We start from the raw sequence: 19,285 nt of genomic DNA, 5'->3' as shown, positions 1-19,285 counted from the left end.
TCTACGTCAGTCACGGCTCACTCCCGGCCCTCCCCTGCAATCTCCATTTCCCTTTCCTCATGGGGTGGGGGGGCGGGGAAGAAGAGACCTAACTAATAGTTCTAGGGATGTAGAGGAAAGGATGGCGAAGATGATTCTGGAAAAGAGCGAAAGTAACAGGGTAGTTGTTATGGGAGACTTTAACTTTCCAAATATTGACTGGAAAAGATATAGTTCGAGTACATTAGATGGGTCGTTCTTTGTACAATGTGTGCAGGAGGGTTTCCTGACACAATATGTTGACAGGCCAACAAGAGGCGAGGCCACATTGGATTTGGTTTTGGGTAATGAACCAGGCCAGGTGTTAGATCTGGAGGTAGGTGAGCACTTTGGAAACAGTGACCACAATTCGGTGACCTTTACGTTAGTGATGGAAAGGGACAAGTATACCCCGCAGGGCAAGAGTTATAGCTGGGGGAAGGGCAATTATGATGCCATTAGACATGACTTAGGATGTGTAGGTTGGAGAAGTAGGCTGCAAGGGTTGGGCACACTGGATATGTGGAGCTTGTTCAAGGAACAGCTATTGCGTGTTCTTGATAAGTACGTACCAGTCAGGCAGGGAGGAAGGGGTAGAGCAAGGGAACCGTGGTTTACCAAAGAAGTGGAATCTCTTGTTAAGAGGAAGAAGGAGGCCTATGTGAAGTTGAGGCGTGAAGTTTCAGTTGGGGCGCTTGATAGTTACAAGGAAGCGAGTAAGGATCTAAAGAGAGAACTAAGACGAGCAAGGTGGGGACATGAGAGGCCTTTGGCAGGTAGGATCAAGGAAAACCCAAAAGCTTTCTATAGGTATGTCAGGAATAAAAGAATGACTAGGGTAAGAGTAGGGCCAGTCAAGGACAGTGGTGGGAAGTTGTGTGTGGAGGCTGAGGAGATAAGCGAGATACTAAATGAATACTTTTCGTCAGTATTCACTCAGGAAAAAGATAATGTTGTGGAGGAGAATGCTGAGACCCAGGCTATTAGAATAGATGGCATTGAGGTGCGTAGGGAAGAAGTGTTGGCAATTCTGGACAAGGTGAAAATAGATAAGTCCCCGGGGCCTGATGGGATTTATCCTCGGATTCTCTGGGAAGCCAGGGAAGAGATTGCTGAGCCTTTGGCTTTGATTTTTATGTCATCATTGGCTACAGGAATAGTGCCAGAGGACTGGAGGGTAGCAAATGTGGTCCCTTTGTTCAAGAAGGGGAGTAGAGATAACCCCGGTAACTATAGGCCGGTGAGCCTCACGTCTGTTGTGGGTAAAGTCTTGGAGAGGATTATAAGAGATACGATTTATAATCATCTAGATAGGAATAATATGATTAGGGATAGTCAGCATGGTTTTGTGAAGGGTAGGTCATGCCTCACAAACCTTATCGAGTTCTTTGAGAAGGTGACTGAACATGTGGACGAGGGTAGAGCAGTTGATGTGGTGTATATGGATTTCAGTAAAGCGTTTGATAAGGTTCCCCACGGTCGGCTATTGCAGAAAATACGGAGGCTGGGGATTGAGGGTGATTTAGAGATGTGGATCAGAAATTGGCTAGTTGAAAGAAGACAGAGGGTGGTGGTTGATGGCAAATGTTCAGAATGGAGTTCAGTTACGAGTGGCGTACCACAAGGATCTGATCTGGGGCCGTTGCTGTTTGTCATTTTTATAAATGACCTAGAGGAGGGCACAGAAGGTTGGGTGAGTAAATTTGCAGACAACACTAAAGTCAGTGGAGTTGTAGACAGTGTGGAAGGATGTTGCAGGTTACAGAGGGACATAGATAAGCTGCAGAGTTGGGCTGAGAGGTGGCAAATGGAGTTTAATGTAGAGAAGTGTGAGGTGATTCACTTTGGAAAGAATAACAGGAATGCGGAATATTTGGCTAATGGTAAAATTCTTGGCAGTGTGGATGAGCAGAGGGATCTCGGTGTCCATGTACATAGATCCCTGAAAGTTGCCACCCAGGTTGATAGGGTTGTGAAGAAAGCCTATAGTGTGTTGGCCTTTATTGGTAGAGGGATTGAGTTCCGGAGCCATGAGGTCATGTTGCAGCTGTACAAAACTCTGGTACGGCCGCATTTGGAGTATTGCGTACAGTTCTGGTCGCCTCATTATAGGAAGGACGTGGAAGCTTTGGAACGGGTGCAGAGGAGATTTACCAGGATGTTGCCTGGTTTGGAGGGAAAATCTTATGAGGAAAGGCTGATGGACTTGAGGTTGTTTTCGTTAGAGAGAAGAAGGTTAAGAGGTGACTTAATAGAGGCATACAAAATGATCAGAGGGTTAGATAGGGTGGACAGTGAGAGCCTTCTCCCGCGGATGGAGGTGGCTAGCACGAGGGGACATAGCCATAAATTGAGGGGTAATAGATATAGGACAGAGGTCAGAGGTAGGTTTTTTACGCAAAGAGTGGTGAGGCCGTGGAATGCCCTACCTGCAACAGTAGTGAACTCGCCAACATTGAGGGCATTTAAAAGTTTATTGGATAAGCATATGGATGATAATGGCATAGTGTAGGTTAGATTGCCTTTAGTTTTTGACTTCCCATGTCGGTGCAACATCGTGGGCCGAAGGGCCTGTACTGCGCTGTATCGTTCTATGTTCTATGTAACTCTGGCTTACTCCTGCCCATCTTCTATTTCTCCCTTTTATTATTGGTTATCTTCTCCTGTAGGGCCACAAGAGGACATTGTGAACCGGGTGCTTGGCAGGTTGGGGGTCTACAGCAAGTGGCATGTATGAGCATTACGCCAAGACCACAAGGGGTTGTGCTGAGGGGTGCCAGGGGGTTCTGAGGAAGATGCTGGCAGGCTGGGTATTGGGAGGCTGCAAGGTGGCAGTGAGTGGATTAATGGTAATATTCAGGGTTGACAAGCAGAACTGATGCCAGGAGGAGACTGGTGGGAACTCACCCCTGCAGCTTGTAGGGACCATTCATTTTCTTTCAGCATTGGACTCTGGTCCTCCTTGTCAGGCTGCTAGCACCGACTGCAGTAGGCACCACATCCCAGGCAGGATCAGTCACGTGATTTTCGGTCTCCGATCCACACAGGGGCACAGGGTGCCTCAACTCTCCTCCACGGAATCCAAAAGCCTGATCAGGTCTCCCTCCAGGAAGTGAGGAGCAGGTCTCTGCATTGCCATCCTCCTGGCTTGACTGGGGTGCGTGCAGAGGGACCATTAAAATGCAGTTCTCCTTTGTTATCAGTGCAGAGCTGAGCCCCACATGAGGCAAATCAGACGTGTGGGGACTCCAATTCAACGTGTTTCAAGTGGCCGTTCATTTATTGCATTAAGTGTAGAAAGATTGCGATCAATTTCGCGCCATCCGAGCCAATGGGAATCGCACTGGCTTTTGTGTTCGAAATTACACTTTTGTCATTTTTCGGCAAAATTCTGCCCTTAGTTAACATTTCACGTCGATAGCCTTGAATCAGAACTAATCAGAACAGATTTTACCATCAACTCTTTTTCTCTATCGACAAATGTCTGACCTGCTGAGTATTTCCAGCTGTATCTGTTTGTAGTTCAGATTTCCAGCATCTGCAGTATTTTGCTTTTAATGGAGAACATATATTGATGAAATTTTTTTGTAACACTAACGTGCTATGGTGTGATTTCTGAAGAATAACCTTGGGGTCCACTATGGATGAATAATGCTGGTTTAACAAACACCATCAGCTTTAATTTCAAAGGGGATTACTGTCCTTCGGAGTCCTCGCTTGCTTTTTCAGTGGTTTTGATTTGTAACTGTTATGTGTAAAGGAAGGATTGTATAACTCAGGAATTCAGGTTAGATATTGTTCCTGAGCCAATTGAATGATTTACATTACTTCACCAGTTGAGTAATCCTGTTGAATAGTTCAAATAAAAAGAATCCCTTTTCATGTAACTCTTTCGTCAGTTATATAATTGTGTCCTTATAACAATAATATATTCTTTCAAATGTATTTATTCACTTTTTTGCAACACTCCAAGTTGGTTTGATGGACCAGGTAATCAGCGTGTTTTTTGCTGAAGGGACATGTAAAATATATTGGGTGGCTAGCCCAGTGCCTTCCAACCCACCCATGACTTGGTACGCATAATACAGAGATTGGGTAAGGCTCCCACTAGCCGACTCACGCTTATGCCGTTTGAGATCCTTAAATAGCCAATCATTGGCTACTTAAGACACTCAATCTGTCCCAAAGCACTTTACAGCCAATTAAGTACTTCTGAAGTGCAGTCAGTGCTCCAATGCAGAAAATCCAAAATCTGTAAACAATAAATGTCACTGTGATGGACGTACCATAATATTCAATCCTAAAACCTCTTAAAACTGGCACTTTTGATTCCACTTGTAACAACATTCCTCCAGTATTAATTTTAGCAAAATATATGAATATCTGTTTTACTGTTACCATGAACTTTTCCATGAAAATTATTGACAGAAAGGATCTTAACCTGAGTTGCAACATAAAAATATGTGCAACAGGTTAAATGCAAGAAAAATTAAAAGAAGAAAAAGTTCCCAAGTTAAGATTTTGTGCTTGATAAAGTAACGTGATGACTTGTAGGTCAGTGCACTGCTCTGTGCTACAAGACCAAGTTTGTAAGTTCTCAATTTGGTACAGTACATGCGATCAAATACAGAGACTATGCATTCCCTTAAGAGCAAGATCAAAATCAAGTGAGAGTGGCTCTGGTAGCTTTTTGTTGTTCTTTGGAGAACTAAAAGTAGGCAAGGGGAGGTCACAAGAGAAAACTCAGCAAAAGCAACACATTTCTTGGTGCCAATTTTTCCCCATTAAACTGTGCAATTTAAAATCTGATATAGAACGGATAATTATAACCTCTGGTCATAATAAATGTATTGCAACATAAATCAGAACAATGGTGCAGCTGAGTTAATGATTTGTCAATTTTCTTATGCATTATCATTGATAGTTCAATCCAACAACAAATATAACTAATTCTATAATTGTATTTACCAGTGCCCGAGCATTGGGATTGGCTCTCTTGTCCAGAAGAAGCTTGGTGGCCCTGTAGTGACCACAGTGAGCAGCGACGTGCAAAGCAGTGAGATAGTCAAGTGTGACATCGTCGACGGGTGCCTTATGCTGCAATAGATGCTTGACACATTCCACGTGATCTCCCTGTGCAGCCATATGGAGGGGTGACAAACCATTCTGTTTACACCAAAAGGAAGATTATTATTCATCAACCTAGGAGCATATTTTATGTCAATGTTTGGGTTGGGGCAGGGGATTGGAGGTGGAAACAAGGGGTCCTGATCATCTGTCATAACTTTGAGAGCACATTTTCTGTGGCAGAAGCAGGAATTCTGAAGACGGAGTAAACAGCTGTAGTTCCCCCCGCCCCCCACCTTGCAAGGTTTATGCTAATCTGCTTAAATTACAAGGATAGATCAGCAGAAGGGTCACATAAATTACTGTGGCAGGTGTTCACTGTCATGGAGTAAGAAATATTTGTTTTCAGAAAATGATTAATCAATTTAAGGCACTGCTGTCATTTCAAGATCTTGGGGCATAATATATGCCAACGGTTCTCCAATGATCTGCCGCAACTATGGCACAAGAATGGTGGAGTCTCTGGAGAAATGGTGAAAGACATTGCACCTTGAGGATTTTAGCCAAAGTTATGACAGGAGATCAGAATAATTTTGCAGACCTTCCTGATGTTCATCAGGAGGAGCGTGCTGTTAAAAACAGCAATACAACAAAGTGATCCAATCTGTCAGTAGAAATTATTTTTACAATTTAAAACAAAATCTCCCAACCCTATCTGTGGGTGTTGATTCAGATTAGGAAGCAGCTGGGGTCAATTGTGACCTTTAGGAAGTCGACTAGCAGAGCTGCTGACTGACCAGTCACTAGTCCAAAGTCCAAATCGACCCCTCTCTTTTCTTATGGACATAATCATTAAGCAGTGTTAAGCTACACAACCATTAGTAAAATCCTTCAATTTGCTGAGCCACCCTGAAAGACTGTCTGTGAAGGCTAGGAAATTGTTGTAACAATTTAGTCAAACATCGCTAGTGTAATTGTCTACTGTCATTGTATCTGTCTAAATAAATGACTTATTGCCTTTTAAAGGAGCAGCATTTGTACCTTCAAAGTTTGTTGTATCCTCATATCATGTGACGTCTGAATACCGACACTTCCTAGCAAGGATCAATCAAGAACCAGAATCTCACTTGGCTTTATTCCCTGCTCTGTTCCCAAGATGCTGCAATGTGCAGATCCGGACTACAATACAGCACAGCATTTGCAGTGGCACGGACACGTTTCTTGCACAAGAGCATCAAAATAGCACTCCTTTAAAAGCTGCTATGATGGTTATCATATCATGGGTTATATATTTCCTAAACTTTGAGTGTGGTCAAGTGAATATCTTCCTATTCTCTACATTATGTTCATTTTATACACTGTGCATAAATGTAAACAAATACATGAAAAGATTCCTATGGTCATATTCTAATCATATTTTAGAAGTCGGATCAGGTAGGGTTTGTGCATGCGTGTGTATTAACAACATGCTGAGGGACTCTCAGTGCACCCAATATTAATATCAAGAATTCCCAGGTCAAGCACATGATGGCCAAAGCTCCCTTTCTTTTCCCCAATCTCAAAAGATCAAAATTAAGGTTATTTACAGATTTTATCAAATAAATCACACATTTATTAGGTATTACTATGACACACATACTCTAATTGTACACTATGCAACACTGAGCACTAAACCACCTTTGTCCTGGCGAGCATTGGGGCTCCCCTCTCAAGCAGAATTTCTACAGCTCCATCATGTCCACTCCTTGCTGCACAGTGAAGTGGGGTCAAGCCATCCTGATGGAAAGGAAGAACACATTTAAAACACAAACTGCAAGATAACTAGTTCAAGCTGTACATTTTGCAGAGTAAGGAATTTGCAATCCAGAAAAACTATTGTGACAAATCAATTGGTAATATTTGTTCCCTTAAATATGAAATCCCACTTAACGTTTTAAGTGACTAGGAAAAAAATCTCTTATTAGAAATAGAAAATTCACTGCCAAATTTTGACTATGCACTATTGATTTTGTTGACATATTTAGTCTGCCGTCCCTGTCAATGGATAATCACAACATGGCAGATGTACAAAGGTTAAAATTATGACATTAAACTTCAGAAGAGTTCAAAGCACATAAGAACCTATGAAATGGGAGAAGACGACTATATAGCCTGTCAAGCCTGCTCCACCATTCAATATGAAGAAAGGGGATCTTGAATATATTGGCAATCAAAATATAAAGAGGAGATTCATAATGATAATCTATCAAGCTTAAATGTGCTTTTAGATCCTAAGTTTACTTTTTAGCTTTGTCTCCATTGTATAATAACTTTGAGTTGTACTTTACTTATTAATACATATAAATGCATTTAGTTCTTCTGATTGGAAATGGCAACAATCCAGGCAAGATAGAATGGGACATGTCTTTACCAAAAGTGCTATTGGAAACTAACTTGTTTCTGAAGTTGCACTCCTGAAAGTATGGCAACCATTTTTCTCTTGCTCCTGGATTGTTTGATACAAAATACAGCAGTACTGGCTGGAGTATGTCGAATATTAACATTTAAAGAAGAAAGTGTTAGACTGTACCATAATATTGTTAGTATTGGTTGAAAGCATGAATTCATGACAGGGTGAACCATAAAACAATGAAGTTAATGATATATTAGTTTTTAATTAAGAAAAGTTCAGTGCTTATGTATAATTTGGTGATGGAAACAGTGGCACTAATTATATGGGATAATCTGCTTGAGGTGAGCACTTTGTGGGCACAGGCATAACAATGAAAGCAACAAATAATTATAATAGACAGTGTACAGAAAACAAACATTCAACTAAAATAATACTGATGAGGCTCAATTTGAAAGGCAACAAATTATCATTTGTGATATTTATAAATGGTCTTTAGTTCATTACAACTGCTAGAATTTATACATTTCTAAATGCAGTGTACCTGTAGTATATCAATAAACTATTATACTGACCTTTGGATCAATAACTTATTTAGCTGCTGTCTAAATAATGTTGCTATAAAATGGTGATTTTATAAAGCAATTTGTTTTCCCCATAGATTTGGCTCAGTAAATTTCAAACAAGTTCAAAATTTACTAAAGATCTTCATCAATTAGTATATGACTGACAAATCTAAGTTCCAAACTCCATCGGTGTCATATAAATGACACTCAATTACTGCACCATTTCCTTACTATATCCAGTGTTAGATCTCATGCCATACTCTTCACATTGTGCCTCCTAACATTATTTTTAATCAGTCTGAATCCAATCTTGGTTTCCACAAATTAAACACTGGAGTGTAAATAGTTTTCTACCAACAGAACCTTAAACACTTAAAAAAGTTGTCAAATATGAACTAGTTCCTCTTGATAGAAAATATTGAATTTTATGGAAGAAGTGCCCCATTTATTACTACAAGTAAATTTGCAACTTGTTTATTTTGGCCCAATATAGTAATAGAATACAACACAATATTACCAAGGGGAAGATAGAACCTAACTGGAATGCTCTTCTTTATAATGTAACAAAAGAGATATATCACACAAATTACCTTTTATTATAACCCATTGATAACAATTGGAGCAATTTTCACCTAAGCCACTCATTGGGAATCTGGTTTTACAACCTGCCCAATTTATTGAAGCCAATGAAGTGAATACTAGTTGTGCAAAATCAGTGTTCCAATTTAGCTTGTAGATTTTCTAACTATCGAGTTAGGTTCAAATTACCCCAATGTATACAGGTTTCTAAAACTCTTAGGAATTAATTGGTTTAAAACTGTTTTGTTTTCGTTTGAATACTTCCATGACGAAATCTGTACATTTATGGTAATATCTGTCAGCTAATTTTCTTAGCTCATCTCACTGTATGTAAAGATCTAGCTGTAGTAATGGCCATTGACCGTCTAAGTGTGCTCTTGAGTAGTCTCAGTTGTCAAAACACTTTACAAACAGTTAATAGCATATGAAAGCAATGAGGCTAATGTACTAACTGGACAATATATATGCAGAATAGGGTATGAAAGCTGACAAACAGTAGAACTTTTTTCCCTCTGTTTGTAATTGTAATTTTCACACTGAGTTTTCTTCCCGCATTGTTAGCCTGTCTCACAGCATAGCTGGCACCATCAAAGATGAGAAACGTGTGAATTTTGAAGGGACGAGGAAGAGCCAGATGTCTTCCCCTTTAAATGCACAGGACTGGCATGCAACAGCAAACCTACCTCATCAATACCCTACAAACCCACAGCCATAGTAAACACATGGAATGCGATTAAAGCAAGAAAAAGAGACACCAGTAATGTCAAAACAAAATCACATCAGCCAGACGCAGATGAAGGATATAAGTAAACCACATATCATGTTAAAATAACCCTAATGTGCAGATAGGTGGAAAATGAATGTTTACGTACCAAAAACAGATCAAGGTGACAATATAAGGGAAGTGCCTTCATATCACAGAGTTGTTTGTTTACTTTGCAATTCTGATCAAATTAGTTATGTGACTGCAGTGTTAATATTCTAATTTTACAAAGGTTAACTTTAAACAAAGGTTTCATTATAAGATGCTGCGAGCCCGTGCTCTTTTGCTGTCCTGACATACAAAGCACAATTGCTTACTCCCAAAGTAAAAGGAAGTAATTTGCTTGTATTCAATGGAATGAAAATCAGGGGGTTCTACAAGTGCGATTGATCTACTCTTGTCAGAATAAAATGAATTATGAGGATGGTGATCAGGCATCTCTATTCAGCTTGCCAGGTTGACTCTTTTTTGCCAACTTGACTTCTGCTTTTCCTGGGTCCACAGTCAGGTAAGACCATAATAATAAAGTGGCTCTCCTTCAGCAGCCTCCAGCAGGCCTTTTAAGGACAGAATGCATAAACTGAACAGTATTTCCCAGTTTATGTACAGTTTAGCAGCAGAGTTTCCAGAAACAGCGAGGCCTCTGACTAATATACCCAAGTGTTTAATGCCCATTTTACGTGGGTACTTCAAGCACTCAGGGTTCATTGACCGCCAAATTAGACAAACTTCCAGTGGAATTGGAAACAGCTGACGAAAATCGCTCCCTCTATCCGACATTTTACATCAGACATGGTGCATGTAATTTTCGAGCACCAAGTGGTCTTGAAAACCCATTGCCATTTTGGAAGAATAATTCAAATACTGTGCATTGTATTTAACTGCTTTTCAGCTTAACATTCCCTTAATTTTGTCACGCAAGGGCTTTTTGTGAAAGACTCTTTCATTTGCAAAAGCATACCTTGAACAGTCTTTAAAGCAATGATGTGCAGCTTAAACTGATTTCCATTCTTTTATCAGTGTTTTTACAGTGTGCAGCATGCTTGACAGCACATTCAGCTGGTTGATTTAAGATGTACTGACCTCTAGATGCACGCTCTGAAGCCCAACTCCAGTGAATCTGCTCTTATGTTGAAAAGGCATAGCTCTTTCCAAATTCTCAAGATATATATATATATAGATATATCTTTTTTATAAATTGAGAGTACCCAATTCATTTTTCCCAATTAAGGGGACATTTAGCGTGCCCAATCCACCTACCCTGCACATCTTTGGGTTGTGGGGGCGAAACCCACACAAACACGGGGAGAATGTGGAAACTCCACATGGACAGTGACCCAGGGCCAGGATTCGAACCCGGGTCTTCAGCGCCGTAGGCAGCAATGCTAACCACTGTGCCACCGTGCTGCCCCAAATTCTCAATATAGACTACACCAATGGCAGTGGACAAGCACGGTATCTTAACAGTAGCAGTGCTGCATTAAGTAACAAAAGCTCACCCTTGTCTTGGCATCTATCTGAGATCCTCGATCCAAAAGCAGTTTGACCATATTGGTATTTCCTCGTTTGGAAGCTACATGTAGTGGAGTGATTCCATTCTGGATTGGGATTAGAGAAGGGTAAAGGTGGATACACAGTCATAATAAAGCCGCAGAAAGTACAAAGCCAGCAACGTAGTAAAAAGCAATAATTCAATTCAAATTAATTAAGATCTTTCTTGGTTTGGAATAAGAATATAACAATTTTAGATGTAGGAAAAAAAAAATGAGGTGCAACAAACTAAATTGTATTTGATGAGTGTGAGAACTGAGCAGCTGTGCTTTAACACAATTGACAGCTCCATCAACAAATGTATTTCAATGTACATAGGCCAATATCTTTTTAACGAAACCTCTTCCTTCCCACTATTTGCTTTGTTGAGTTTTTCTTAACCTTCGCAACAATCCAACATTGCACTATCAATGCTATTAAAAAAATTATACTCGGCAGTTTCTGGCAGCATTGTACTTAACTGCTTTCTTGTAAACTGCTAAATGACCACATAATTGCAACAACGACATTTAGCAGTAGTATTAGGGAAAGTCTCTAAATTCATCAACTCAAAATGACTTGTGATTACTTCAGAACACATATTAGTACTGTTAACTTTCTTGAAAACAGGACCTCTGATTGCAGCATGGAGGTAGAAGTCGCATGTTTGGTAGCTCCTAACAGAGCAGTCTTTTCTGGCCTTTTTAGCGCAGTTTGGGGACGAAAGATTTGTCTGTGAGGAGCTGTGGGAAGCTTTAGGCATTTATAGAATGTCAAAAACTGGAAAGAAGAATCCAGGGAAGAAGGCAGTGAGCGAAAGACCTCTGCCGAGCATGGTGAGGGAGAGAACCCGTTGGGTGGGGCCACGCTCATCATGGTGGAGAAGATGCGGAGGTGATGGTTGGAGAGTTTGAAAGACTTTTTTCAAAGCATTTCGAAAAGCATCAGATGGTGATGATGACCTCGCCTAAGGCGTGGGTGGGTGAGACGCTTGCCCCAGTGGGAGAGAGGAGTTGGTGAGAACTTCGACGGCAGTGCAGGAGCAAGAGGAGAAAATAAAAGCGATGGAGGAGGCTTTGTCATGACACAGTGACCAGTTCACCTCAATGGATGAGGAGTTGTGGAATGTGGCAGAAATTAACAGTGGGCTGAGAGCCACGGTAAAGACCTGGAGAACAGGTCACAAAAGTCATAACCTGAGGATAGTGGGTGTGCCTTAAGGGATGGAGGGCCACAGGCTTCCAGAATATTTTGCCAGGATGTTAGCAAAGTTGATGGGGGAGGGGGAGATCCCTCCCAGTATGAGTTAGACAGGGCCCACCGGTCACTCCAGTTGAAACCGAGGATGAATGAACCACCGAAGCGGTGATCGTCTGCTTCCGTAATTTCCAGGTGAAGGAGAAGGTGCTGAGGTGGGCGAAGCAGCAGTGCGAGCCAAAGTGGGAAGGCAAGGGTACAAGCATACGCCAGGGCTTGACGATGGAGCTGGCAAGGAGCCGGCGGGCCAAGGCGGCGCTGTACAAACGCAACGTGCGGTTTGGTGTTGTCTACCCAGCAAAGCTGCAGGTTAAGCACAACGGCAAAGACTATTACTTCGAGATGGCAGCGGAGGCGTTTTGTGAAGGCAGAAGGCCTGGGACTGGTCTGGATTTGGACTTTTGACGGTTTTTGAGTGAGTTTTTCTTTGTTTCGCTTATGTAATGTTCTTTGTCTTGTATGGTTGTGATGGATAAGTGTTGAGGTAATGAAGGTTTGGGTCGGGGTGGTTTGGGACTCAGGGTTGGTGGGAGTTTTGTTAGGATGTAGGGTATGGGGTTTGGAGGGGTGAGGGTGGCATTGGGGGTAGTATGGTTTTTTTTTCAAAATGGGGAAGGGGGCTCTAGCAGGGGCTGCTGTGCGAGCAAATGTATTGTTGGCTAAAGAACGGGAGCGAGGTAGGCACCGTTGGAACCTGCATGGGCAGGTTTTGATGGGTCTGGGAGATGTGAATGGTGGGGGGATGGGGACGATATTGGCTTCCACAGTAGGGTACGGGATGTGGCGATACTGGTGGGTAAACGGGTGAGGTTCCAGATGTAGGTGGTGGTGGTGGACTAGGGGGGCAGGTCCGTGATAAGATGGGTGCATTGGAGGGGAGATTAGTGGTGTTGTTCAGCGTGTATGCGCCAAACTGGGACAATGCTTGGTTTGTGAGGAAGATTTTCGTGGCCATACCGGACCTGGATACCCACCAGTTGATACTGGGGCGGCGGCGGGGGGGGGGGGGGGGGGGGGGGGGGGGGGGGGAGGGGGGGGGGGGGGGGGGGGCAGGGTTGGAATATGGTGCTGGATCTGAGAATGGAGGGCGGGGGAGGATTGGAATATGATGCTGGATAGGTCTCGGCCGTGCTTTCTGGTCCTTTCGGGGGGAGGCAAAGGTGTTAGCCAGGTTTATGAAGGAGATGGGAGGGCTGAAGATGGGAGGTTTCTGCACTCATAGGATAGGGAGTATTTGTTCTTCAACCCGATACATAACGTGCACTTGAGGATCAACTTTTTTGTGGTAGGGAAGGCGCCGCTGGCTGGGGTAAAGAAGGCAGAGCATTCATCGATCATGATATCGGATTATGCGATGGTAAAGGGAGGGGGTCGGAGACAATGAGGCATGCATGTATTTCATTGTTACTGAAAAAAGGAGAAGGATCGGGTAGAGGTGTGAGTCATATAGGCCCATTTCTCTACTGAATGTGGATGCCAAGATATTGGCGAAGGTACTGGCGGTGAGGCTGGAGGATCAGACGGGATTCATTAAGGGCAGGCAGTTGTAATCGAACTTGCGGTGCCTGCTGAATGTGGTGCTTTCTCCGGCTGAACGGAGGGAGTTAGAGGTGGTGGTGGCTTTGGATGCGGAGAAAGCATTTGACAGGGTGGAGTTATTTGTTTGCGGTACTGGAGAAGTTTGAGATTGGGCCTAAGTTTGCAGCTTGGATAAAATTGTTATACAAGGATCCGGTAGCTTATGCGCGGATGAATGAAACACAGTCGGAATAGGGGAACGAGGCAGGGGTGCCCCATGTCCCCCCTCTTGTTCACGTTGAAGATCGAGCCCATGGCGATTGCGCCAAGGGGTTCAGGTTTATGGAGGGGGTAGTTGGGGGAGGTGGGGTGTTGGAGTGTAGTGTCCTTGTATGCAGATGATTTGCTGTTGTACATTTTGGACCCAGGCTCATTGGTGAGGGACACAATGGGGTTGCTAGGGAAACTTGGGGCATTTACAGGGTATAAATTGAATTTAGGGATGATTGAGTATTTTGTCATGTCGTCTTCTGTTATGGGGCGGGAGTAGAAGGGTTGCCATTTAGGGTAGCGACAACTCACTAGGTGCTTGGGGGTGCAGGTAGGGTGGGATTGGGCTCGACTCCATAAGCTAAATTTCACGAGCCTGGTGGGGAAGGTGGGATAGTCTCCCTTTATTGTTGGCTAGCTGGGTATAGGCAGTCAAAATGAATATTTTTCCGCCGTTTCTGATTTTGTTCCAGTGTCTTCCGGTCTTTTTGCCAAAGGCATTTTTCCGAGGGGTGGTTAGGCTGGTCTCATCGGTATATGTGCAGGGCAGGTTGCGAGGATAAGGAAGGCGGTTCTTCAAAGGGGACAGCAGTCGGGGGGCTTGGCTCTCCTGAATTTGTTGCACTACTACTGGGCGATGAATGCGGAGAAGGTGTGGGGCTGGGGTAAGGAGACTGATGATTTGTGGGTGCAGATGGAGGCGAGTCCTGTAAGGGGTCATAGCTGCGTGCGCTAGCGACTGCGTCGCTGCCGCTTGTCCCGGGGAAGTATTCTGGGAATACAGTAGTGGTAGCTATGCCGAAGATTTAGGGGCAATTTCAACAGCACGTCAAGTTGAGGGCAGGGTCGAGCATGATGCCGATAAGAGGGAATCTATGGATTTGAGCCAGGGAGAATGGATGCGAGGTTCCAGGGATGGGAGAGGTAAGGGGTAAAAGAGATAAAGGGTCTGTTTCTGTAGGTGAGATTCACAGGTTTGGAGGAATTGGGGGTGAAGAATGGGCTATAGTGTGAGGAGGGCTTTAGGTATATTTAAGTGCGGAATTTTGCAAGAAAGTCTTTCCCAAGTTTCCCGGTGGCACCGCCCACCTCGTTGTTGGGGGAGGTGCTATGGGGGGGGGGGGGGCCTGGAAAGTGGGGTTGTTTAGAAATCTATAGTAGGATTATGGAGGAGGACAGGGCGCCTATGGAAGGGATTAAGGCTAAGTGGAAGGAAGAGCTGGGGATGGAAGAAGGATTATGGTGCGAGGTGCTGCGAAGGGTCAATACCTTGAACTCGTGTGCAAAGCGGGGCTGATTCAGATAAAAGTGATGTATAGGGCACACTTAACGAAGGCGAGGATGAGCTAGCTGTTTGGGGGGGGGGGGGGGGGTGGGGGTTGAAAGCAGTGTGGGAGGGCCCAGCCAACAATGTCCATATGTTCTGGTCCTACTCGAATTTGGAGAAATATTGGGGGTCATTTTTCAGCACCATGTCCAAGGTTCTACATATGGAATTGGAGCCATATGCCCTAGAGGCTATATTGGGGGTGTCCGACCTGCTAGAGTTGCAGATGAGAGCGGGGACAGATGTTTTAGTCTTTGCCTCGCTGATTGCTCGTAGGTGGGTTTTGTTGGGGTGAACGTCAATTTCTCCCCCTTGACTTGGCTGGTGGACCTGTTGGAGTTCCTGTCCTTGGGAACGGTGAAATGTTTTCTGAGAGGGGCAGATTAGGGGTATGTTATTCTATAAGTCTGAATAAAGATTGTAGACTTCCAGTTAACACAAATACTTTATTCGGTGGGTTCGTTCTGTTTCCAGAGCTTAACTAGATATAGTAGACTCAAGAGGTATGACCAGTGAAGTGAAGGTAAACTGCCTATGCTGAGCTGTCTCTGTCTGCTTCTGCTCACTAGCCTTGTGCTTCTGAAAGAGGCAGATCCTCCCTGGGGCTGGACCCTTTATACCCGTCTCTGATGCTGCCCTCTAGTGATGCTGTGGCTGTTACACCTGTCGGTAGTCCCTGGTGTATGTGCAGATGTATGTACAGATCACTACAAGGAGTTCCACCAGAGATGGGGTTTGTTCATTTTACATTTTGGAGACCTGGTTGCCTTCGAGAGGTTGGGGGTGGGTGGATACTATTGGTGTAAAAATGTTAAAATTTTGAAAATGTTGATTAGCAATATATTTTTTTAAACTTTCTTGAAAACAAGAAAGAATTGAATTTTTTTAAACTAATGGCATAACTTTCCATTTATGAGACTAAGTGAGGACGCGCTTAGAAGCTAATTAACTATGCACAGGACCAAATAGCCTGGTGGGTCAAGAACTGTTCTGATGGCCAACCATCAACTGGCATAGTCAAAGATCTGGGCACCATATTTAAACATATACATCTTGCTCTCCGCAGCCCACCTGCCTTCAGGAGACTGTTACAGATGTTTTCCATCCACAACAAGGAGGCTGCAAGCCTCAAGAAGAAGGCAGCAGCCCGGTTCACCCATTGGGCCCTTGAGGCCTTTATCAGAGAATTGCAGCACACAGGCCTGTCCTATCCCAGGAAGCACAGCAACATTTCCTCTCCGGCCTGGGTAGCTGTTGCAGAGCAGGTCAGCCCGCCTTCGCAACCGTATCTGAAAAGTCATTCAGTGCAGGAAAAGGATGAATGAACTCATCTGCTCCACCAGGGTAAGACACCCTTCAGCTCCCTAAAATGTCAAACTCTCATCATGGCATCATGTACTCAGACGGCTACTCTCTTCACAGGTCTCACTTCACCATCGTCCCATCTATCATGCTGCTCACACTTCATCCTCTGGCCCTTCTGGGGAGGGCTCACCACACACAGGGGGCATGAATTTTATCCAAACTCTGTTCATCCTTTCTCATTACATGACTTTCTCTCTTGCTGCAGAATAGGCTGGCATACAACAGAAAGGAAAGAGCACAGACTAGGAGAGGGACAGCCCAAAACATTGCCCACAGAGTTCAAGGAAGCTGCAGCTGAGCTGACTGGGGAAGATGGAGATCGCTTCTGTGGGGAAGCAGAGATAAGTTTGTCCCACCACGCTAATGTGGATCACAGCTCCATCACTTCTCCACCTCCTGACAATCAAAGCGAGTCATTTGCAGTATTATACTGCTCAAGTTCACCATCTGAAACTGTATTCTATATTTTCGAGAGAGAAGCCACTCGAGGCCCACAAGGCAGCCCGGCATAAGTCCGAGCCACTAGACCACGTTGAAAGAGGAACACCTGGAAGAAGTGCCACCTCTGTCGGGCCCAGCTCTAGAGGAGACTCAGGGATATTTTCTGGAGAACACCTCACAACATGCCCTCACAGCAGTCAGAGGCAGGTACAGGCCAGGTGTCTGGCATTCAAAGGGCTACTGGAGAACAGCTACTTGGTCTATATTTAAAGCGAGATGGGCAAATTGAATTTGATTCATTCAGGGGATATGGGCATCATTGGCTATCATTTAATGTCCAACCCTAATTGCCCTTGAGAAGGTGATGGTGTGCTTGCCTTCTTGAAACTCTGCAGTCCAAGTTATAGCCACTATCCTGATTTATTTTGGGAACATATATATTACATGATCACTCTTTGCATTTCTCCAAGCTAAATGCCAGCTATGATTTTTTTGCAATTATTGTTATATAAAAGTTTTGGTATTACTGTTGAGTCATAATCCCTTTGTATACTACTTTATTAACTTCACTGTTAACTCCTCTTCTCATCCATTTGAATTTCTGAACAACAATATTGATTATTTGAGCCCAATCATCTATTAGTTTTTCCCTGAGAATCCCTGTTGTCTCACCATTTCTGACTCTGTTCACTTTCATCTCATCTTCTGGCCAGAACTGGCAGACCCATTATAAACACCTCAATTTAACCTTGAATATGCTCATGAGAGTTTGCATTGGCTTTTGCATTCTGGTTCACATTTTGTGTTTTGTCATATGTACATGACACTTCCTAGTTCATAGTTCTGCAGTATGACCATCATATTATGTAATCACAAAGAACAATCACTCAAAGATTTCAGAAATGGTGGTTTGTCATATTTCTCAACTTCAAAGAAACAACCATATGTGAATGGATTGCAGCTTTGAGAAAAAGTATAGAATGTGAAATAACTGCTTTTCTTAAGCTATACAAACCTTGGGCGGGATTCTCCAACCCCCTGCCCCGCCGGCTGCCGAATTTCGTTAAGCCCACTAGCCAGAGTTTGCGACGGCTGACGCGTCGATGATGTCAGCCGCGCATGCGCGGATTGGACGACTCCAACCCGCGTATGCGCGGATGACGTCATCACGCATTTGCGTGAAACCCGCGCATGCGCAGGCCGGTATGCCCCTCAGCCGCCCCGCGAATGGATACAGCGGGGCGGCGGAAGGATAAAGAGTGCGCGGGGTAAGTACCCTATGTTTTTGTATGCGACATTTGCAGCACAGCTTCCTTTTGACTGATAGGCCTGCTCTTGAAATTTTTCCTTGATTTCCTTCTGTTTAAGTCAATTCTACTCAGTTAGTATGTTCATTTCTGCTCCTTTTTCCACATTAACTTGTGTTACTGTTTTGTCCACTATTAATGGCGGAACCCAATCACGGTCATTTGCTTGATTTGCAAATACTGCAACACGTAGAAGTTCCAAAGAAGCCATTTGATGTTTCCTGTCCTGTGATTTACAAGATCTTGTAGAGTAATCTAAATGCATATAAAGTTATGCGGGATAATGTTGGCCGTGCAGCAGCATCATCGTGCAAGCACGCAATATTGAGGTCGGTGGGTGCGTGCGGGAGTCAAATTAGAGCCAATTGAAAAGTCGATTGACCGAGATTTTCTATTGCCCATGCGCTTATTACATGGGCAAAAAGGGTAGGCAGCCTATACATTTTTATCGATTTCTCATCGAAGGATGGGATAAAAGACCCCCTGGAGCACTTTCATTTCATTTATGATTTTGTTGCTGTCGTATTTCTGAGTTTTGCCAGATTTCCTTTTGATTGCGCTAACTTTCTAAAATGGTTCACCTTCAAATCTGTGCCAAATGTTTTACAAAATAGATCAGTCTGTGCAAACCATGGGCAACACTGATATTTACAAAAGATATTGGGCGTGATTCTCCGAAACCTGGAGAAATCGTGAGGCTGGCGTCAAAAACGGGCAGGTTTGACGCCAGCCTCTGCCCCCCCGACCGGGAACCGATTCTGGTCCCCGGTCGGGGCTAGCATGCCGCAGCCGTGAACTCCGGCATCGCGAATTTCGTTAACGAATTTCGTTAAGCCCGCTTGCCAGAGTTTGCGACGGCTGACGCGTCACGTGAAGTCAGCCGTGCAT

General features: G+C 43.7%; 1 protein-coding gene across 28 annotated transcripts in view; it reads right to left on the bottom strand.

Annotated features, from left to right (window-relative positions):
- The window catches only part of ank2b (ankyrin 2b, neuronal), a 1,110,754-nt gene that overhangs the window by 245,047 nt on the left and 846,422 nt on the right, over nt 1-19,285 (bottom strand). For all 28 annotated transcript variants that reach the window (XM_038792202.1, XM_038792212.1, XM_038792216.1 and 25 more), the window contains 3 exons: nt 10,882-10,980; nt 6,763-6,861; nt 4,987-5,184 (listed from right to left, as the gene is read on the bottom strand). In XM_038792202.1, coding sequence (XP_038648130.1) covers nt 4,987-5,184; nt 6,763-6,861; nt 10,882-10,980 — 396 coding nt within the window. The remainder of the gene's footprint in view (nt 1-4,986; nt 5,185-6,762; nt 6,862-10,881; nt 10,981-19,285) is intronic.

The sequence above is a fragment of the Scyliorhinus canicula genome, chromosome 3 (genome assembly GCF_902713615.1).
Source record: "Scyliorhinus canicula chromosome 3, sScyCan1.1, whole genome shotgun sequence".
NCBI classification, from domain to species: Eukaryota; Metazoa; Chordata; class Chondrichthyes; order Carcharhiniformes; family Scyliorhinidae; genus Scyliorhinus; species Scyliorhinus canicula.
The sequence above is the reverse complement of the archived record's forward strand: the minus strand, read 5'-3'. Positions and strand labels throughout refer to the sequence as shown.